We start from the raw sequence: 24,304 nt of genomic DNA, 5'->3' as shown, positions 1-24,304 counted from the left end.
TGAAGTATAGTTGATTTACAATATTATATTAATTTCCGGTGAACAGCATAGTGATTCATAGATAGTTTTTACAGATTAAATACTCCATTTAAAAAGCAACAAGGAGATATTGTATAGCACAGGGAATTATGGCCCAAGCATTTTTTAAGTTAATTTTCTAAAAGCACATAGATATGTGGAAGCTTCTCAAATATAAGATCTGGAACTTTGAAGGTGATTTTGGATCGCATCAAAACTAAAGGTTTGTTTCTGTCTTTTCATAGGTTCTGTTGCCACTGCATGTCGTGACCCAGGGGTTCCCATGAATGGAACTCGAAATGGGGATGGACGAGAACCTGGGGACACTGTTGTTTTTCAATGTGACCCAGGATATGAGCTTCAAGGAGAGGAAAGGATAACCTGCATTCAGGTAGAAAATCGATACTTCTGGCAGCCCAGCCCACCAGTTTGTATAGGTATGAATTTAGAATAATTAAAATTTTATACAGGTGTAAAACAATGGTTAAAAACTGGTTTCAGGACTTCCCCGGTGGCGCAGTGGTTGAGAGTCCGCCTGCCGATGCAGGGGACAAGGGTCCGTGCCCTGGTCCGGGAGGATCCCCCATGCCGCGGAGCGGCTGGGCCCGTGAGCCATGGCCGCTGAGCCTGCGTGTCTGGAGCCTGTGCTCCACAACGGGAGAGGCCACAACAGTGAGAGACCCACGTACCGCAAAAAAACAACAAAACAAAAAAACAACAACAACAAAACTGGTTTCAGTGTTATTAATTAAGAACAGTATTCTGGAATAGGTTATATGGAAGTATAAGATTTCAGAGGTCTGTGACCCTCCAAAAATGCACAAAATTGTAAATCATTGTTATCTTTCCCCTGAAGAGAGGGTCTATAATTTTATTAGATTCTCAGTGGTTCTAACACTCTAAAAAAAAAAAAAAAAAAAAGTAAAGAATCAAAGTTCTTCAAATGTGTGGACACCAAGGGAGGAAAGTAGAAGGGTGGATGGTGGTGGTGGGTTGATATGGGAGATTGGGATTGACATATATACACTAATATGTATAAAATAGATAACTAATAAGAACCTGCTGTATAAAAAAATAAATAAAATAAAATTCAAAAGAAAAAATAGAATCAAAGTTCTTGAAAAATCTTCATCTTCCCTATCTACTATAAAAATGTAGTTATTCACTGCTTTTAAAATGTAAAGAGTGGATTTAGACTCTGTATTTAAAATGGACCAGGTTGATCTTGCCTCAATAATGGTTATTCCTTCAAAGAAAGAAAATTTTATCAGAATGTATGTTTGAGTTTCAAAGCTTTGACTTTCCCTTAAATCCATGTATTCCAAATGAATTATCAGTTTTTATTTTGATGATCTAAGGATTTGCAGCTGCTTGGTTCATCTTTCCAACTCTCTGCCTTTTGAATCCATGGTCTATTCTTGAATCTCCAAGTTAGACTCTAGAAAATTAAGATACATATTATTTCCCTACTGGGTCTGAGAAAAAGTTAGAGGGATATACCACCTTTGGAATAAAAATAGTGAGAAAACTTGCTATATAATCTTTTTAAAAAAATCTCGTTATTAAGGTTCTTAAATTCAGCTAGTTTAATCTCAAAATTTGAGCTCAAGTGTTTTAAAATTGGCATCATCTAGAATGTATGATACAGTTTGCCCAAAGTACGTTATGTGTACTCAAAATTTTATTTATCATATTCTTTCCCTTACTACACTGCAAGCACCTGGGGAGAAGATTCCATATCTTGTTCAGTGTGTTTCTTATAGCATGCAAATTTAGCACTTTTAGGAGAGAAAGCCTTATTTTTGTTTACTTTATATCTAACTCATAAATACATTTTCAATAATCATTTCCCAGGGAGTCACATGATAATAGGAAAAGAGTGTTTAGTACCTCAGTCAGAAGTGAACAAATCAAGCACTCAGTTATTCAGATTTACTTTACCCCATTTTATGCTTCTTATGCAAGAGCTGCAAACTCAAATTCATTAGTGTGTCCTATGTGTTGATCTAGGCATTGAGGATTTAGCAGTACAATAAGACAGATGAGTTCCCTGTTTTTGTGAACTTCTCTAGTAAAGTGAAAACTAAAAAATCTGAATTCATATCACATCTTTTGTATTTTATATGTTGGAATTTAAAAATACACAGAACAAAACACATCTAAAGGCTCAAACCAGGCAGGGAGTAGACAGTTGTAGACTTCTGTAGAAAATGGAGCAGATGATAAGGAAGAAGCTTATTAAAGGGACATAAAAAAAACACAAAATAAGGGCATATGTTGAGCCAGTTCAGATTTAGCCATATTTTCCTTTACAGTTTATTGTTTCCATTTTTACCTATGTTGCTCTCTATGTATCACTGTAAGATTCTAAATCATCAAACTTCGATTAATTTACATTTACTATAAATACACTCATAAAAGCAGAGGAAAAAATACAGAGAAAAAAATATTCTCAAAGGAAAAGGGACTGAAACAATTAAGTTTTCATTTGTTTACTGGACAGTTAACCTAAAAAAATGCCAATTAAACTAAAATGCCACATTCAAATTAATTGGAAGTTGACTGAGTATCTTGTAAAGAGAATCTTTGTGTAAAGAGGAAATGATAGAACTCCACAGACTTACTGTGGAACTTCTTGTTTTATTGCAATTCTTAGACCTGTTAAATGGGTGTTATTTATTAGAATTACTAGAAAGGCTATATTATGTCAAATGTTGTCATGTAGAGAATTCTGAAACATTGAACAGCTTTACACTGAAATGCTAGAAAACTTGAAAATCCAAAAGGTTAAAAGAGTAAAGAATTTTGAGATAGGCTGTTATAAAATTCCATTTGTAGACAAAACTTTAGCCAACAAGTCATAATTCTAGAAAATAAAAGTTAAACACCAAATTTTACTTAAATTAAGCAGATTGTGGGAATTTTTTGTAAGGACAGTGGTGCTGTGTATAATTTTTTGGTAGGAAAAAATTGTTTAAGGAGAGGATATGCATTAGAGCTTCTCTGAGGAAGATAATAACCTAAAAAAAAAAGTCTGAAAAATTGCTAAGCTGCAGAAAACTTGACCTCTGAAACTTATAAGAAAGAACTCCTTGATTGGAAATACTATGACAAAGATTAAACCCTGAACTTTTTAGAAACTTCATAAGTCTATGTCTCAAACCCTGGAGCATAAAGCATTTTGCTTGCATGTAGAAGTAGTCAACCTTATAGCAAACACCAAGCAGAAGGACAGTCATTTTTAAGAGAGTTAATAGAATTCATTCTAACAGAATTGACAGTGTGAAGATTACTTTGACATTGCCAGAGGGAAAGTAACAGCACTCAATATGAAGGTAAATAACAAAGACATTAGTATGGGTGGGCTGCTGAGAAAGACAGTAGACACAAAACTGAATAGGGGAGAAAAATTAAGATTGTAAAATCATTATCAATAGTTGCCTGTATAACTGTCTCATAAGAAATTACATGCAGAACAAATCATTAATGTGTCAGAACTCTATGGAACCTAACTAAAAATTTAAGTCATAAATGTATTTGATTTAAAGAGAATCTTATTTTGGATGCTTTATGATTAGATGAATAAAAGTAAAAGATGTATTTTCCAAATGATATTTAAAGTTTAATATATTAACTGCAAAGAGAGTTTTCTTTACTACTGAGTTGTTTGGGATATACAAATGTTAGATAATATCTTAGCTTGTCTCAATGGCTTTTATAGGTTTTCAAAATCTACTACAGTTATGAAATTTATCTGGAAAACCTCAATAAATAGTTTTAATAATAGAATCAAAAGAATTTTAAAGGATATTATGCTCCAATAATAGTATAATTACAAAATATATCCAGTAAGATACTTAAAAATATGTGTAATGGATTTTCCTATATCTTATATGATAAGGATATACACGTATATGTGGGTGTGTTCACGTGTATAAAATTGCTAACAATAAAAAAGACCAAAGTTTCCTGTGAAAAATAAGGAGAGCTGAAACAAACAAATAAAATTGCCCCCATGATCCCCCAAAGTACAAATAATACCACTTCCTTAGAATGTGAAAAAAAACACAAAAAACATTCCTGCCTTTTGTGCATATGTATATATATATATATATATATATATATATACATATGTAACAGCATTTCCTATTACACATATTTTTCTAATATTTTTCAAATTCAAAAATGATTCTAAAAGTTGCAAAAATAAAATATGCCATTATTTTATCAAAACATATAGCTTTTATCAAAACAAATTATTTTTTTATCAAAACAAATTAGATTGCTGTTCAGACTTATTCATCTTTAATCTTCACAATCAATACAAGGAGTCAATAGCAATTCAACAAACATTTATGGAATGTGTAGTATATAATATCAGTATGTATAATTATCAGTATGTAAGTGGGAGATAAACTCACAATTCTGCCATGATCAACGAGGAAGAATGTAATAGAGTGAAAATTAGAGACAATTCGGTAAGGAATTCAGGAGAATACCAAAATCATAAGATGAAGTGAAAGAAGTGCTTGCCAATGAAACTGATATCTGTACAAAGACATCAGAAGAAAATTAGAAGTGGAGTTCCAGAAATGAAGAGAGTGAATTTATGGTGAAAGTCAACAGTTAAGGATGACTGCAGATATGAAGAGAAAGATAAAGGCAGAAATACCCTCCTATAATAGTCAATACAAAAGTCATTTAAGGATAAGCTAGGGAGTGTTATGTGTGGGAGGCTCGGAGGCCTAGGGAAATAGCAATGGCTGGAGAGAGCAGGAGAGGTGGGAAGGACCACTTAAAGACATCTAGAGTCCCTAAGCAGCAAAAAGGTTGTTGTCTCTCTAAATATAATTTCAAATAAAAAACAAAAAAACCTAAGCCTGAGATAAGTTTTCTCGGGATGACTACTTTGGTACTTTTCTTCAAGATATACCATAAGAAACTATTTTTTCCCAGTGACCTGCTTTGCTAATCATGTTAGTCTTGCCTACAGGTACATATAGTACATAGGTGATAAAAGAGAGAATGAGATTAGACTTCCTTTTCAAAAGGCGTAGTTGTAAAATAAAAAACAAACTCAAAATAAGTGAGGAGAGACTTTTATTAACAAGGAATTATTGTACAATTTTACTATTGTAATGTATGGAAATATCAAATCACTATGTTATACACCGAAAACTAGCAGTGTTGTAGGTCAATTATAATTCAAAAACAAACAAACTCACAAAAAGAGATCAGATTTTTGGTTACCAGAGTCAGGGGGTCAGGGAGAGCTAATTGGATGAAATTGGTTCTAAAGCACAAACTTCTAGTTTCAAGATTGATAAGTACTGTGAATGTAACGTACAATGTGATATGTGATGCTGCTGTATGTTATCTATGAAAGTTGTTAAGAGAGCAAATCTTAAGTGTTCTCATCACAAGGAATTTTAAAAATTTTTTCTTTAATTTTGTAACTATATGATAAGACAGATGTTTACCAAACGCATGATGGTGATCATTTAAAAACCAAAAAGGATTTTTGTAGTGTGTGTGATAGGGAGAGCAATGTGATGGTGAGATCTTCCAGCACCTGAAGAATTAGGAAAAGGGGATTTTTCTTTTATAGAGAGGAGTACACAAGGCTGGAAAGAACCAGGTGTGGGGAAGTGAAATGAAAGGGTGGCCCGGAATGCTGTACTCTGAGTCCAGCCTATCCTCAAGAAGGGTTGTGTGCTCACTCAAGGCTGAGGGAGAGGCAGAGTTCAAGGACCTAGAGAAAGGAGAGAAGCTTGACCAAAGTTTGGTTACAAGCAGTTTATTATGATTGATCAGTGAGGTCAAGCAATTCAACTAATCATTTGAGTCAAAGAATGGGAATTTGCAGGGTCCATGTCTGATCTTGTCATAGGAAAATAAGGGGGCTTATTTAAAGGATTTTATCAAAGACCTGATAAGTGAATCTTATCTGAGTCAGTTGGTGAAGGGTGGTTCTTCACAGTGAGCCCATATAACCAAACACAAAAGGGTGAGGGGGTTTCTTAACCATCAGGTAAAATTCAACATTTTCAGTTGAAGAAAAGGTGAAAGGAAATAGGTTAGCAGAAACTGTTTTATTTTTAGGATGAAAGAGACTTGAACACCTGTGGACAAAGGGGAAGAAACCAGAGAGAATAAAGGAGACAAATGAACACAGTTTCTGGAGAAGGAAGAGAGATTGTGTGATTGAGTCCAGGGTGTTATCCTGATTAATAGGAGGGACTCATTAAACATTCAGGAAGCATTGAAGTTTGAATAGGGAGAACTAAAGTTGAGATAGTTTGTTTAATCATTTGATATGATACCACAAAATACATACAGGTGATAGGTAAGTCGTGGTAAATAAATTAAGGCTAAGCACATAAATATTCTCAGTAGAGTAGGTCATCTACTGTGACTGAGGCACTGAGACAAAGGTAGCAGAGGGTCATGGGGAAATGTATCAATAATAGCAGACATCCATTATTTAAGATGGTAAAAATTACCAAATTCTAATGATGATATTACATATCTAGGCTCAGGCAAAGAACAAATATCTGAAATGTTACCAGAACCAAAATTCTCCTCCTTCCAAAACCAGTTTTATGCTGTCAAAAGAATCCCATATGCCTTACAACTGAATGGTAAAATTTACCTGAGGAAAACTATAATTTTAAACCTCAGGTAACAATGATGATGTGGTGATTATGTGTAGGAGACGTCATTACATCATGAGAATCCCAATCTCAGTCTCAATCTCTCTGTTTCTCGGTGCGCACACCTATATTTACATCCCCACTCTCACACTCCACTACCAGGGCCCTCCATATCTTAATTTCTCTATTTTTCTGCAGCTGCCAACTTTGTGTAATATCTTATTTTCTGATCAAGCTGTGTTTAAAAGACTCTGACAATAATCCTGTGAAGAATCTAACCTCTGAATTTCTCTGACAATTTTCTGCGACTGTCCTTTGAAGTGTTACAGAAACCTTTGTTTGGGCCACAATAATAATAACTGTCTGTTTTCATCAACAAGTCAGGCAACTAGAATTTAAGAATATCCTAACACTCAGTATAGGAGTAAAGTGCTATAGGTTCTCAGATGGTTATCCATTTTCACTCATTAACCATTATCAAAGCCTCTTCCTCTGTAAATAAAGGTAGCAGGGAAGATTTGAAAATGAGCTAAATACCTCATATTCTATTATTCCACTTATTATTAGAGATTTTGTTTTGCTTTGTTTTGTTTCTTTTTTGCAGTAACCTTCAGATTTTTTCCTAGTAACCAGGGTGAAACCGTTTTTACTCCTCTTCTTAGTGCTTTTCTTTTCCATGAAACAGAATAGTAATAGAAAGGGAAAGAAATATAATTATAACTTTTTCTTACCATTTGAAGCCAGTAAAGGAGCTAAATTCAATGTATGTTTGTATGTATTTAGTATTTTAATTGTCTTTCTTGAAAGATAATGCAGTATTTAAGCATCCAGTACTGTAAAAAATCATCTGTACAAAACCTCCTAAAGTTTTTTAGATAAGTGTTTTCACAAATACTGATATATAATACATTTTATTAATCACTTAAGGGGTTTTGTTTGTTTGTTTTAAATTAAAGCACCCTGCGGAGGCAATTTAACAGGATCTTCAGGCTTTATTCTTTCACCAAACTTCCCTCACCCATATCCCCACAGCAGGGACTGTGACTGGACTATCACCGTGAACGCAGACTATGTTATCTCCTTGGCATTTATCAGGTGAGTTCCCACACATTTCCACATTTTAAAAATATTTTTGCTCATTTGCTTTAGCATTTCACTAGGCAAATTTTTATTTCTCTACATGACATTTTTTAGTTGTTTTTTTTTTTTTTTTTACCGATTTCAATGCTAATATTTTGCAATAAACAGTTTACAAATCCCTGTATAGTAGCACAGATGCCAATGTAGTTCTGAAGGCTACAGAGCTACAGATGAGTGACCATCTTTCACCAGTTTCCAATATAGAGGAGCCGTGTTAAAGGTTGAGTAGTTTATTGACTGTCATGAAATGCTATCTCTTTATAACATTTCCTCCCTCCCTGAACTTACCATCACTGTTTCAAAAAATTCTGTTTTTTCCTAAACTTAAAGATTAAAAGGTCAGTATTTCAAGGAATTTTTTCTCCCACATGTGTACCACCCAAAACTTTCTTGAAGTATCTAAATACCCACAGGTGCAGCACCACCACTGGACTTGGGAAGATACAAATTCTACCTACTGTCCTTCCTGGTGGTCTCATTAAGTCAAGCTGACAAGAATTTGATAGATCATTTTCCTATACTCTCTCAGCAGAACTTGCCTCCTGATAGAACTTAATATGAGGTGTTCCGAAATTTACATTTGTTATTTAGCAGTATCAGCTGCAGGGTTAGCTTAGTACTGAAGCAGTAGAGGATGCAGTTTCCCGTGTGGCAAAGAAACCACTGAGTTTGAGCCCCATCTCTGCCGCTGTCATTTGTGTTACCTTGGGTGAGTTATTTATATGAATGAGCCTCTGTTTCCTCACATGGAGCTAACAGCTGTTTCACAAAACCTGGCCTAATTCTTTTCCTTAAGATTTCAATGGGAATGTTAGGTACCAGCAACTTAAAGAGTTTCTAACTAGAAATGTTCCTAAGCTTCAGTGTCCAAGACTGATGTCTGTTGGCTCTAGTAACACAGCCACTTCTTCTGCTAGCATGTCAAAGCTGCTTGGTATTTATGCAAAATATTAAGCTGAAAAATATGTCTAATATATTGAAGCCAGGTTTAAAAACAGAACTAAAAAAAGGATAATTAAAACTCATGAAAAATGTTAAAAGTAAAAATATATGGAATTATTTCTATAATTTGTAGTGATACACTGATAATTGATAATAACAAAGTAACAATGATGACAATGTTAGTTATATGCCAGGACCCAGTTATAAGACAGTTTCCTGAAGTAAGTACTACTTTTCCCATTTTTACAGTAGAGGAAATGGCAGTACAAACATTAGAAATGTCAGGGTGTATGATACAGGGCTTAGTTTACTTTAAAAATTTATTGTAGTTAATAACGGAGTGGTAGAAGGCTGTATTACATGAAGTGCATGACCAAAAGTTGATTTCCAGCTGTGTCATTTATTTTGTGATCTTAGGGAGACCACTGACATTTTAGGGCCTCATTGGGAAAATGGAAATGATAATCTCTTCCTTATACCAGACGATTATTGACAAGACCAAGTTAATATTTATGAAAGTGCTTTGTAAAATAGAACATACTATTAGAATGTACTATCTTTTCAGTTTTTTAGGAAAAATAATTATTATAGCTAACATTCTAAAGGTTCCTAGAAAAAGACTGGTTTTTGTTTTATTCTCATTTTCAGAGAAGTTATACATCAATATTTTGAATTATTTATTTAAACCCAAAGTAGAAATTTTTTTTAAAAGTACTGAAATTACTGTTGTTAAATAGGCTTTTGGCCTTCCAAGGATAGTACATTTAGACTATACTTACTATATCCTTTACAAAGAACTTGTTTCTAGTGATTCTTCCAATAGTGAGATAGGTAAGGAAGTTGTAATTCTCATCGAACCTTAACTATAAAAGACATGACTTTCAGAAAGTTGTGTTTTACCCCAGAAAAAGGATAGTAAGTAACGAAATAAGACCTTAACTTCTGACTTCTGCTACATTACCAAAATTCAGGCCTCATATTCACTGAAAGGTTTCAAGAGTAATTAACTGAATCAGACATGTGAAGCTACTATTAAAACAAAATATAACAATATGGTGGTTCCCCAGTTTTCTCATGTTGCATTGTCCCTTTTATATGGGAAGTTGGTAACCTCTGCATTATCCCCGTCTTTCTTCACCACTATTTATGCACAAGTACACTAGCTAGATTCCTCTCCCTTGTACATGCATACATAAAGGATTAGAACTGTAGAAACAACCTCTATCAATCTAGTGGATTTGGAAGTAGTATCTCCCAACCTAGCAAGTTTTTTGTTTAGATGCAGAGGTGATAAAACTTGACAAAATGGTTTCTCCATTGATGGATGTTTAACAACGGCAAGGTTTATTGGTTTTATTTTATATCATGAACTTCTTGACTTTTCTTAATGACCCACTTGAGCCCATCCTTTCCTCTGCCACAGTATGAGTTAGGTAATAGATACATGATTACTTGTCTTCTGCCTTCTAAGTATGTGGGTTCTTTAATCACTACGGGAAAATTCTCATACTTTGAAGGTTTTAAGGCAAGTTTATCATACAAATTTTGCAATATTCAAATATTGATTTGAATAGTTTGCATGCTAAAATGTCTTTATTCACACACTATTTAATTTTGATGAAGAGTGTATTGGTTTGATTTGCCTATACTAAGTTCTAAAAGAAGAAAATATATTTACTTTCAGGAAAAAGAATACCTAGTACAATGTGTGGTGCTTTGTTTGAGTAATTTAAATGCAAATTTTGTCTTTCCAACTTTTGTTTGAATCTGATATATTGAGGTGAATTTTAAAACAGCAAAAATGCTCTTAAATTTTGAAGTTCAAGGCAAATAGTACCATTGACAAAGAAAAAAGAGGTTGCATTTTTATGATGTAAAATGCCTGGATGAAAAAATTTTTTAAATGGTTATTGTCTTACACATTTTACTGATATAAAGTAACTTGCATAAGGATATGTAGCTAACAAAGGCAGAAGCAAGGCTTGAACCTAAACTCTGACTCCAAATTCTGTATCCTTTCATCAGCTTATAAACTGTTTGCCTTACAGTTATTTTTATTCCCTATAGACACAATGCCAACTTAGAAATATTTGAAAATATCAAGGTGTCTTTTCTTTTTTCCAGTGCTGATTTGATATGCATATTCAGTGTGCTGTTGCCAGGTGAATTTTCAAATTAGCTTATTTTGACAGGGTTTGCTGTTATTTTTAAAGATATTGATTGAATTAATATATGATTATGTGACTATTATGCTCAATACCTTAGTAATAACCATTCCACTTTTTTCTATCTTTCTTTCTCTCTCCCTTTCTTTCTTTCTTGTTTTCTTTCTTTCTCTTTCATTTTAGTTTTAGCATAGAGCCAAACTATGACTTCCTCTATATATATGATGGACCAGACAGTAATAGCCCACTGATTGGAAGTTTTCAAGACAGCAAGTTACCAGAGAGAATAGAAAGCAGCTCAAATACCATGCATTTGGCTTTTCGGAGTGATGGATCTGTTAGTTACACTGGATTTCATTTAGAATATAAAGGTAAATGTGAACATTTGATTTTAGCATCATGATTTAAATTTTGAACATTTTATACAGGAGAATAATGTTGTATTGGCCACTGTCAGATGTTAGTAATATATGCATTTCTTAATGCAGGCTACCTACAATTCAGCTCACAAAAGAGCTCTCACTGTAGACTTTTCCTGAGTGAGAAGGAAATTAGCATTTTCCTAATTACTACCAAAGGAAATGTATCAGGCAAACAAATAAGCAATTAGTATACTGCAGGAGTTGGCTGAGACCACAAAATATTTTTTAAAAAACAAAGTCATTTTTTGGAAGCTGAGGATTCACGCAAATATCAGGTATTCAGAGACTACTCTCAGTGATAAAGAGAATACTCACAAAGTATACTACTCACAAAGTATTTTGACAATCATGTTTCAGAAAATGTCTAAAAATATTTAAATGTCAATATTCAGAAAAGAGTAAATAAAGTGTGATGACGATTATAATATTTTAGAATATTCCTACAAGTATTTAAATGAATCAATATTACAATACTATGGATATTTATAAATATATTTTTATTAAGTTTTATATTCACTGACTATAAGGGCAAATTAAATCTTAGTTGTTTAAAGTTAAAATTTAGGGGGCTTCCCTGGTGGCGCAGTGGTTGAGAATCTGCCTGCTAATGCAGGGGACACGGGTTCGAGCCCTGGTCTGGGAAGATCCCACATGCTCCGGAGCAACTAGGCCCGTGAGCCACAAGTACTGAGCCTGGGCGTCTGGAGCCTGTGCTCCGCAACAAGAGAGGCCGCGATAGTGAGAGGCCCGTGCACTGCGATGAAGAGTGGTCCCCACTTGCCACAACTAGAGAAAGCCCTCGCACAGAAACGAAGATCCAACACAGCAAAAATAAATTAATTAATTAAAAAAAAAAAAACAGAAATTTGGATATTTACAAATTTGTTTTTAAAATGTTAAAATTTATTTTTCAGTAATTGAGTCCATAAAGGACATACTGATAAAGGGATCATTTGAGTTCTGAAAATGCATACTTTGAATTTATTACCTACTGCTTAGATTTTCTTTTTTTTAATTATGAAATATTTTCAATAGCTAAAAATTATACAGAATAGTAAAACAAACTTCGAAGTATTTACCATCCAACTTGACAAACATGGTGTCATATTTGCTTCAGATCTTGTTATTCTTGTTTTAAGAAATATAATATTACATATAAAATTGAAACTCCTTCTGAATTTGCACTGGGAAGAAGGGTTTGTTTCCTCAGGGCTGTCAAAGGAAGTCAAGATAAATTCCACAACTTCCCATAGCATGCATGGCATGGGTTAAGGAAGGCTTTTTTAGGGAAAGGAAAAACAAGTCAGCCAGAAACAGATGTTTGGAGTTCTCCAATATGTCCATCATTACTTGGAAATGCTTGCCAGGGCAAGGTATCTGCTCAACACTGACATGGTATGGATTTCATTCTGATGGAAGGATTTAACCCTCTATAGGTCTCTCATCTTACAGAGCAAAGTAAGAAAATGGCCTGCTCAGTGGGAGAATATATGAGCTATTTGGTATCAAACAGTAAGGATTTAGGTGCCAGCTATTTATTGGGGTTGTATGAAAATACTAGCTGCTCCAAACCAGGGGATCATGGGAAAGCTTAGACTTTGTGACTATGGGTTAGGAAGCACTGGTCTTATGGAGAGTTGAACTTGAGCAACATGACAAAACTCTCCCACTGGAATAGGCTACCCATACCATACACCAGAACCCAACTAACTGGCTATCTGGACAAAGTATAATGAGCGTCATTTTCAGAAGCTCTTGTTTCTTTCATGATAGTACCCTCCTAATTCTGAATTTGGGTCTTATCTTTTCCATGTATGTACACTTGTATGTATTTTTATATTTTCCGTCATGTACACTTCCTTCATCCTATTTTCATAAAAAAATTATTTTCATCATGTACATATCCTTGTGAAAATTGTTTTTCCCTTTACATTGTTTTTGAGATATATCAATGATAGAGACATGTAGATTTAGTTTGTTAATTTCTTTTTGATATTCCATCATATGACTGTATCACAGGCAGTTTATAAATTTTTCAGATAGACACTAGGTTGTTTCAGTTTTCCACTATGAACCATGATGAAACGGCCATTCTTTTGCATGCTTTCTTGAACATATCTGTGAGAGTCTTTCTAAGATATCTGTATACCTAGGAGTTGGATTACTGGATCAAAGGGTCTGACCCTCTTGAATCTAACTACACATCCCCTAAGTACGCTCAGAAGACGTTGTACCAATTTATATCTCAACAGCAGAGAAAGCATTTCAAAAACTCCACATTTTTTATTGAGATATAACTGCCATATAACTATACTATTTTGGGTGTACATATAACATAATGATTTAATAAACATATATATTACAAAATGATTACCATAATAAGTCTAGGTAACATTATCACCACATATAGTTACAATTTTTTTCTTGTAATGAGAACTTTTAAGATCTATTCCCTTATCAACTTTCAAATATAGAATATGTACAGTGTTAAGTATAGTCACCATGCTGTATGTTACATCCCCAGGACTTACTTATCTTATATCTAGAAGTTTGTACCTGTCAGCGAGGAAAAAAATTTCCTCTGCTGTTCTAGATTCTTCTGGCTGATCTAAGAATCAAATTGACATGAGACAGATTAACACGAGAAAATCAAACAGAAGTTTAATAACATGTATACATGGGAGAGACTTAGGAAAACTGAATAACTCACCAAAATGGCTGAAACCACCCACCTTATATACATCTTCAGCTAGAGACAAAAGAAGATGTTGGGAGTAGTGGTTTGGGACTTCAAAGGGGAGGAAAGAATTTCACATTGATGGAAAAGCAAATGTTTGATAAATAAATGTTTGCTGGGCTATGCAGAGACAAGGGGATAAAGAGTGGACTCTGCTCTCTAGGCCCTGCTTCGTTTCCCCCACTGTACCTAGCCTATATTCTTTGCAGATATCTCTGGTCATAGCTGTATTCTAGGAACACACCCTTTAGCTAAATTCTTTAGGCATCTAAGTGAGAGGTAAAAAGAAATACTTTCTGAGTCTTTTGTTTCTTAAAAATAATCAGCCTAGATTAATACTCATGCCAAAGAGACACATTTTGGGGTGGTAAATTTTGCTCCCCTACATACCCTTTTATCACCTTCATCCATTTCACCCATACCTCCCCTGCCCTGCCCTGGCCTCTGGCACCTACCAATCTGTTCTCTGTATGAGTTTGGTTTCTTTTTTTTTAGATTCCAACATATGACTACAGTATTTGCTTTTCTCTATCCAAATTATTTCACTGAGCATAGTGTTCTCAGATCTATTCATGTTGGCCCAAATGGCAGAATTCCTTCTTTTCTGTGGCTGAATAATATTCCATTGTATTTATATATACCATATTTTTTAAATTTATTCATCGATTGATGGACACTTAAGTAGTTTTCATATCTTGGATATTATAAATAATGCTGCATTGAGCTTGAGGATGCAGATATCTTTTTGAGATAGTGATTTCAAGAAACTCCACATTTTTGAAAAACCAGTGCTCTTGTCACACTTGAGTTGTCAATCTCATGGGTGTTAAATGTTTCCTCATTGTTATTTTTATTGCCTTTCCCTACTTACTCTTAAGTTGAGCATCTTTTTCCTATTTTGCATACTGAAGTTTCCTTTTTTATAAACTGTGTATTTCTGTCATGCACATTTTTCTAATCTGTTGCTTCTTTTTTTATTTATAGGAAATATTTTTTATATTGTGGATATTGTTTATCTGTTATCTTTGTTGTAGTAAAAATCTTACCATCTTTGGCAAGGGTTTCACTTTATTTCCAGTTTCTTTTGCTGTATAAACATTTAAAAATATCAATAGTTAATCTTTCCCCTTATTCATGGCCTGTGCTTTTTATGCCTTGATTAAAAACCCTTCCTTATTATAAGGTAATAAAGGCAGTTTCCTACATTTTTTCTAAAGTTTTAAAGCTTTGTTTTTCACCTTTAATCTATCTATCTTATCTATGTGGAGATTTTGTTTTTGTCTTTTTGTTTGTTTGTTTGTTTGTTTTTTGTAAGCAAGGAATCCATAATGCTACTGCTGTCAAATATTGAGTTTCTATATAACTGCTTCTGAATTTTCTATTCTGTTCCACTGGCCTATTTTTCTGTCTCCAGGCCAAGAATTCTCTGAATTTTTCTACTATAGCTTTAAAATAAGACATTATATGAGGTAGGCAGAGTACACTACCTTATACTTCTTCAAAATTGTCTTGGTGTTTATTAACTGTTTTGAACTTTTATTTAGATTTTAGAATTAAGTCTGTTCCACCTGTTTAATTAGTTTGGAACTGTATTGAGTTTATAAATTATTTGGGAATAAATTGAAGTATAGATGATATTTAATTTTCCCATCTATTAATATGGCATATTTCTCAATTTACTTGTCTTATTCAGTGTCTTTCAATAATTTTTACAATAAAAGTTTTCTCATCTAAATTTTAAATGTCTTGTAGTTTCCATTGGAAATAAGTGATAAATAAGTGATATTTAAATTATAATTAAATAAGTGTAAATAAATGATACTGTAAATAAGTGATTTTTATATTAGATTTTACTGTAAGTCTTTATTAATAAAATGAAAATAAGAACATAGTAAAGCTTTAATTTTTCCCATTGGATCTTCTTCAAGACACATTTTTCAGCGTTCTAATGTCAAACTTTTTCATTAAAATAAGCATTTACAATACTTTAATTTCATGTGGAAAAAATTATGAAAAATAATTTTGTAAAAATGAAAAACAAATCCATAGCTAAGATATAAGCTCTATTGCTTATGATCACTTCTGTCTTCCAGCAGACATCATCTAATATGCTTTATTTGGAGAATATAAAGCAAGGGACTCTTTTTCCTGGGATCTATTCAGTAGGCAAACTACTATTCATAAAATTTAATGATTCATAAAATGAATTATTCATAAAATAAATTATTTTATTAAATTATTCATTAAAATACTATCAACTTGTCTGCCTCACATTTTTTTTCTAAAACTAAAATCATCTTTCCATCTGCTTCTTAGACCTTTATATAAGGGTTCTCCAGATGTTCTCAAAATTTCCAGATGTAACTGCTATGGCATAGAGGGAAATAAACAAGGGCAGTATTATTCATAGAAAGCTATTCACCAAGGATTTAAAGCAGTATGTAAACATAATAATGAGATAAATGAATACTCTCAAAATGAGGCTAACAATATAAAATTGTTACAGAAGCAATATTTTAAATTTGTCAAACACGTTTCCCTTTCCTCAAAAAGTAGGAGGTTTGTATTATATTACAGATTCACTGATATGTCACTGAAAATTTGGGGAAAACTTTAAAGAAGGAAAAAGGCAAACTTTTAAAAAGATGAATGTTAGGCAGTTAAACTTGTCAAAGAGATTAATCCTTTTAAATAGTAATTTCAATCCTTCCTTTTCCCTCAAGGAATTTAGTTCAGTTTCATGGAGGACAGCTGTTAAGTGTTAGGTTGCTGTTCTGCCTAAAAATTACATTGCATTTTCCTGCTTATTTAAGAAAAGCATCAATGTCAGGTTTTATTCCTAAAAATTAAACAAACCAACCTCTGCAACACCAAATCCTCATTCTTAGTGACCAGAGAACCTACTGGTTCTTTCCTTAAAATAGTATCATATGCATATTTTATCTGGGAAGAAATATAATTCCTTGGGCTGGGGAGCAATTTTTTATTGAAATCTGAATACGATATATGGGATACAAACTTCTTGTGCTTGTGGGTGTATGCGTGCATGTACACGCCTTTGGGAGATCAAGTTATTTAGTTTTGGAGTGAAGCTCAGAAATCAGGTTTATCTGACTTACAAGCTCTAGTACAACTTCTCCCCTTCATGTCTCTCATCTCCCTGTCACCTAGTCAGCTCATTATCCCTCCCTCAATGCTCAGGTTAGATGTCAGTTGTTCAGGAAGGTTCTGAATGCTTCTCCTTATGCAACACACATCACAATCACAAGTATTTATTTAGTTATTTTGTTTATAGACTGTAAAAGCCATGAGGGCTAGAATATTTTTTCATTGTCCACTGCTGTATTTCTGGTGTTAGTTGGATAATGGGCTCTTAAGTATTTGTTGGAAAGAAGGAAGGAAGGAAAGAAAGTGGACCTTTTTCATTCCTCTGGTATTCTAAATATTAAAATCATGTAAATGTTTGTTTCCACAATTTCCTCCTTTTTTTTGGCTGTGTTGGGTCTTCTTTGCTGCACACGGTCTTTCTCTAGTTGTGGCGAGCAGGGGCTACTCTTCGCTGCGGTGCGCATGCTTCTCATTATGGTGGCTTCTCCTGTTGAGGAGCACCAGCTCTACACGCCAGGGCTTCAGTAGTTGTGGTTTGTGGGCTCTAGAGCACAGGCTCAGTAGTTGTGGCACACGGGCTTAGTTGCTCCGCAGCATGTGGGAATCTTCCCGGACAAGAGCTCGAACCCATGTCCCCTGCATTGACAGGTGGATTCTCAACCACTGTGCCACCAGGAGAGTCCCCCACTACTTCCTCTTTAGTTGAATTCAGAGAAGTCTTGTGAAGTATTTTTTCCTAAAGCATACATTTCTCATCATTTCCTATAAATGTTGAAGCACTTTGAACTCTGCAAACTTTAATGAATGGAATAAAAATATTTTTTCTGTTAAAATAAATCAGATTTTGATATATTATAACAATATGATTTCTGTAATAGCCAAACACCAAGATATTGTTGACTTGAATTCCAGTGATTCCACGAGTCCTATCCAAAGATATACCCACCTCCTGAATTCCCATTAATATAAATTCTAAAGTAGAAAATCACATTTGTTGTCTTGAATTTGTGATGGCCCTTACATTGCTCATCTCTCTTATTTCTTAAGTAATCTATAATAATAATAAAATGGAAATATTAAGGTGTTACCCAGATCTGTTAACAACACAGTGTTCTACTACTTATTTACCAAAATGGATGAACTAATCTGTTTCTCTACATATTTTCAAAATATTCTCTCCGTCTCTCTAGTTTACTACCTGGGTCCACAGAAAACAGTTCTTTGTTGTGAATGGACTTTACTTTTCAATTTGTCTGTTACTATTAGCTTTGAAAGTTCTTGGCTTTGACATAGACTCTCTGTCCAAAAAGATCATGGTTTGGATACTATAAAGATTTTGTTACTCTGTTTTAATGGGCAGACCTCTGACAGAAATGTGGGGAATGGGGTAGGTTAAGAGAAATGGTATCAGGGCACAGACATAGGGGCTTTTCCTTTCTTCCTAGTGATGAACTGAGATCAACATATGCAGTAGTACTGTATCTATGTTCAGTCACACGGAACGAGTGTACATAATTTGGGGGGAAGATCTTTTAAATAATGAAATATTAAATAAAGAAATAAGTTCTTTTCTAAAATAATTCATTTAAGATACTTATGCATGGATTATAGCACATCATTTATAATAAACCACAAAACCTTGTTTGACTATAAATATTAGATACTGATTTTAATGAAAAGACCAATGAAGAATTTTATCGTTTACTAATCAATGTGAATTAGCAAAACGTCGATATGGTTAAGGACTACTTTGTACTTTGAGCCCTCAAACAGAGGCAGAAAGGGTGTTGGTGCTTTCTGTTTATCTAGAGGTAGAAATGAAGAAATATTAAAAGTTTCATAGAATATTGTATTTTTAAATAATTAATTTTATATCAACATTGTTTTACAGCAAAACTCCGAGAGTCCTGCTTTGATCCAGGCAACATAATGAATGGCACCAGACTTGGAATGGATTATAAATTAGGGTCAACCGTCACCTATTACTGTGATGCTGGTTATGTTCTTCAAGGTTATTCAACACTCACCTGTATCATAGGAGATGATGGAAGACCTGGATGGAATAGAGCCTTACCAAGTTGTCATGGTAAGAAAATACTTTTTTGGCTGGGTTTTTATTATTAGAAAGAATCAAGAAATGTTTAAACCCACTTCTGTTTTTTTAAAAAATCAACCATTTAAAACACAATCTACAAGTGTGGTATGGGCAATGCAGAGATTTTATCGAGGATTTAAAAATTGGATTCTGTAAAGAAGTGGTTTTGAAAAAATGCTCATATTCCCAGGTGTCTCTAAAGCAATGTGCACATTATAGTAGGCCTGCTCTCTGAGAGCAGGGATGTTGCCTGTTCTGTTCACTTGTGTGCCCTCAGGATTTAAAGGAGTATCTGTAACTTCAGGTACTCGGAAAATACTGAGTAAATGAGGAACAGACACACTGAAACTGACATTTCAACAAAAGTAGATAAATGCAGTGACAAATATTATCAAAAATCAGTGATAAATCTTTATCTGAAATAGGGATATAGAAAAATAGACATTTCTCCTAAGAATAGGTTGTCTAAAAACAATGACCAAATTGGAGCTACACAGGCAGCTCCAGCAGCATGAGGAATACCCAAGGGCACAAAAAGATGGAAAAATACCTAAAATTAGTTTCAGTAACATAATATCAGATGTGAACGTTGCCAGATCTGCTACAGCTAGAGTTACTACAAGACCAGTACATCAGTTTCAGTGCACTGAAGGATCTGACAATGATCATAGCCAGAAGAAGATCACTTCTCTTAGAAAAAAATCTTAGGAAAAATATATTCAAGAAGAGACTTAATATCTTTGAGATTAAGGCAGTTAAAAGAGGCACCTGAAACAGAAACATCACCTTCACTTGGGATATGGAATTTGCTAAGCAGTTAGCCCCAATAAATGAGCAGCTCTTTTAAAATGGTTTTGAACAGATGACCTAGTGGACAAAAGAAGGGAAACTGTGGGAGTCCCCAGTTAACAATGAAGCAGGTCTTAATGACGAAGGTTCAGAAATTCATGGATGTATATTTCTGGATAAATAACTGGAGGATTTTCCAAAATAAGGGCCAATCCACCACTTCATGAAGCTGGTTTCTTGTGGCCTTTCCAAAAACCCATATCAGAGTGTTACACAGAAGTGGAACACAGAGTGGTTTAAAAATTATTTTAATGAAAAACAAGTCATTCTCAAGGAAAGTTATGTACAACTCAGTTGCAGACCCTGGTAATTTTAATTTCAAGCTCTTGGAGATGGGTATTATAACTAAATAAAACAATTTTACTAGTAAAAGCCTAATACTGCATGTTCAAAAATCACATACTTATACATAACTCTTTTTTTTTGGCTAGAAAACCAAGTTTTTGGTTTTTGTTTTCCTTTTGAAGCTGAAATGTGCAGTGTATCAAAATTAAGGATTTTGACAAATCTAAAAGTCATGTGACATTTAACAATTGTATTGAATCCTCAAATCTTTGGCTTTTCATTTATATGTCTTTTTAATTGATATCCCATTGCAATCAACTTTGCTGATAAGCACTATCATCTTATTAGTAGTTTCACTCTTGCTAGTGAATCAGTTATACATATACATATGTCCACTCTTTTTTAGATTCTTTTCCCATATAGGCCATTACAGAGTACTGAGCAGAGTTCCCTGTGCTATATAGTAGGTTCTTATTAGTTACCTATTTTATATATAGTAGTGAGTATATGTCAATCCCGTTCTCCCAATTTACCCCTCCCCCACTTACCCCCTGGTAACCATAAGTTTGTTTTCTACATCTGTGACTCTATTTTTTGTAGATAAGTTCATCTGTACCCTTTTTAAAGATTCCACATATAAATGATATCATATGATACTTGTCTTTCTTTTATAACTGTTTATTATTGAAGATAGAGATACAGTGCAAAATACAGTTTAGTAAGGAGAAACAATGATATCACCATGGGAAGTTACCACAGACTCCCTAGTCAGTTGAATGATCCTAATGCATTGTACAAAATTGACATGGGAATGATATCATTCAGGGCAGATTTTCCAAACTATGGGTCACCACCAGTGAGTCATAAAATCAATTCACTGGATTGTGACTAGCATTTTTATAATTGATATAAAATTGAATAAAATAAAATAAAAGATAAAGACAAAAACATTATAATTCAAAGAATGTAGTAAGGATATTGTTTTGTGGAGCTATTTTCAGTTATATATACAGAAAATAAAGTACAATAAATAAATATATACCCATATTTGAGTGTGTGTGCATGTAGGTGTGTATGTATATGTTTGCAATGATTTAAAGTGTATGTATTACTATGAATTTCAGTGGAACAGGAAAAACCAGAAACTCTGATCTGATGATTAAAAGTTTGGATTTTTGGGGTCTAATACACATGGTAATTTTTCTTAGTTATACAATGTATTCACCCATTTGAATTATATGTGTGAGATTTCTGAGTTACACAAGTCATTTAACCTCTCTAAGCTTATCGTCTCTTATTTGTAAAACATGGATAATTGAAATCTTTGCTTCAAAATGTTGTTATAAGAAATTAAGAAAAGATAGGTAGTTACTAAATGGTCATTCTATTAATATCAGAACAATTGGTTAATTCTTGACTTGAATTAATGGTTTCATCTATCAGAAGTTAAAGGGAATATAAAGAGAAATAATTACTTTGGACTTATTCTTGACAAGGAGAAAAAAGTATTTGACGACATGGAAGTTTATAGGAAATGTAAGAGAAAGAGTGATTTATTATCTTAGAATTTAGAGCCATACAAAGGAGAAATCTGTTTATAGGCAGAAAAGCGTACTAAACTTAGAAAAACACTTTTCACAATTTACTGTCAGTAATCATTAAGAAACGATAGAAAAATTCCAGGAGCCAGACAAGAAATAATAAAAAATCTGATGGGGAAAAATCAAACAATACAGAAAACTACAGATCAAGAAGATAAGTGTTAATTCCTGGAATAAATAATTAAATAGGTAGACTTCAGTGACTTAGGTGGGAAAGGCAGGAGCTCCAAAATATATTGCATTCACAAATAATATGCCCGCCTAAGATAATCCTATGTCTTTCCAATATTTCCAATGTTTCATGGGTCAATTATAGCCCAGTTAAGTATATTTCATGTTGGTTGAACAGTAGCATCTACAGACAATTTGGAGGGAAGAGCAGACCTGAATTCATGTCCTCTTACTGTATCTATAACCTGAAGCAAGCTGAACCTTGATTTTTAAATCTTTAAAGCCAGATAATAGTTATTAACTCAATAGATTATTGTGAAGATTAAGTTATTAATCACAATACATGCAGAGGGCCTAGTAAAGTTCCCAGCAAATACTGGCATATTAATACATGTGATTTTTAACACAATGTTCTAAGAGAAGCATATCACTGGAAAACATGCATTGTACTTTGCATTGTATGTTATGTTTTAGTTGAACGAGTACATTTTTATCATTTCAATATTAATTAAATGTAATTTATTAATGTTATTATATGAATACACATTCACTCATTCCTGAAAATAGCACAGTTGATATTTTAAAATTTCCTAAAAGAGAATAATTTTTACTATCACTTACAATGGATATCATCAGACCTTTAGTCATAATGCCAAGGTATAAAAATCAGAAGATATTCAATGCGTGCTTTAAGCTATTAGAAAAAAATTTAAGGTACATTCATTATAAACATATGACCATAACTGATAATTTCTAGTATAGCAGAGAAAAAGGAAAGCCCATTTTTTAGAACTAGATATATTTAACTCTAAACAGTGATTTTAAAACAAGGAGAAAGCCTGGGTCAACTATGTGACCTTGTTCAATGTATTTATTTTGCATATCTAAGCATGAGATAATATTGTGTAATTTGCAAGTTTGTTGGGAGAATTATTTTAAATAACTTATTTAAAGTGTTTAGTCCTGTGGCTGTTACTGTTACACACTAAGGAGAGCTTAATACATTTTAGTTTCTTGATCAGGTTCATATGCATCTATTTGTTTTCCCTCATGGTGATTATACAGAAATCCAAAATATACAGGACTCGCTGACTTTCAGATTTAATAAATTAATACTTTAAAAGTCAAAATTTGTGCGTAAATCACGTGCAATAGAGCTAGAAGCATTTGTTCTTTATAAGCATAAATTCCTTTTAAGATGAATTTTGTATTTTTTAATCAAAGTAAAATGTGCATATGATAACCAAGAAAAGAATACAGAGAAGCATACCATTTAAAGCAATATAAACCAATGTTCATTTGCCCTACCCCTCTCTATTCTCCTATTCCTCAGCTGAGTTTTCTAATAATTTCTATTTTAATTGCTCTGATGGCCCTCTCTGTGACTCTACATAACATGAAGCTCTGTTCCTTGATTTACCAATATTAGACAATATCTATTGATTCCCTGATATAAAAGATAAATAGTTATGTCACATCCACATCTTCTCTCTTCAGTGTTTCAGTTATATTATTTTTCGTTATTCTAGTAATTGCCTTTGTCATGTATTAATTTGCTTATGCCTCTATTTGTAATTTCATCAATGTTTGAGAATTAGGTTGCCAGTCTTTGCTGCTTTTCATGCTAAGTCTTACCCCATAGAAGGAATCCTGACAAAAGTCTCTGATAATGGGAGCAGGAAATTTTGACTGACTGGTAGCCTTTGTTGCAGAGTATATGAGTAGGGAGTTGGTTATTAGACTGTGATCCTTAAGTGCCAAAATAAGGAATTATTTATTTATTTATTTATTTAAGTTATTTCTTGTAATGTTGCTTTAGTCCCCCCCAGAAGACCATAAGCTCATGAAATCTTGGGCTACATATTACTCTTTAACATGCAGGACATTAATTTATACAAGAAGGCTCTTAGTAAAATTATTTTACTGATCTGAACCCTAAGAACTTATAGAGTCAGTCTGTTTCAGAAGATAGATTTTTATCATGGTTCAGGATTAAGTGTACACTTTAAATCTGAAGAAAATATTTTTAAGAGCTTATGTTGGATACTGCGAGATTATATTTGTCAGAAGTAGATCCAAAATGATAGCATCCTGTGGTAGGTCCTTCTCAATGTTGAG

The 24,304-nt window shown here is 33.4% G+C and overlaps 1 protein-coding gene and 1 pseudogene across 7 annotated transcripts in view; both read left to right on the top strand.

The window, feature by feature from the left end:
• CSMD3 (CUB and Sushi multiple domains 3) overlaps nucleotides 1–24,304 on the top strand; it is a 1,102,347-nt gene that overhangs the window by 830,616 nt on the left and 247,427 nt on the right. For all 7 annotated transcript variants that reach the window (XM_059042775.2, XM_067017123.1, XM_067017122.1 and 4 more), the window contains 4 exons: nucleotides 264–455; nucleotides 7,628–7,766; nucleotides 11,102–11,289; nucleotides 19,077–19,271. In XM_059042775.2, coding sequence (XP_058898758.1) covers nucleotides 264–455; nucleotides 7,628–7,766; nucleotides 11,102–11,289; nucleotides 19,077–19,271 — 714 coding nt within the window. The remainder of the gene's footprint in view (nucleotides 1–263; nucleotides 456–7,627; nucleotides 7,767–11,101; nucleotides 11,290–19,076; nucleotides 19,272–24,304) is intronic.
• On the top strand, nucleotides 19,755–20,439 carry LOC136792951 (small ribosomal subunit protein mS31 pseudogene; annotated as a pseudogene).

This window comes from Kogia breviceps, chromosome 17 (assembly GCF_026419965.1).
Source record: "Kogia breviceps isolate mKogBre1 chromosome 17, mKogBre1 haplotype 1, whole genome shotgun sequence".
Lineage (NCBI taxonomy): Eukaryota > Metazoa > Chordata > Mammalia > Artiodactyla > Physeteridae > Kogia > Kogia breviceps.
The sequence above is the reverse complement of the archived record's forward strand: the minus strand, read 5'-3'. Positions and strand labels throughout refer to the sequence as shown.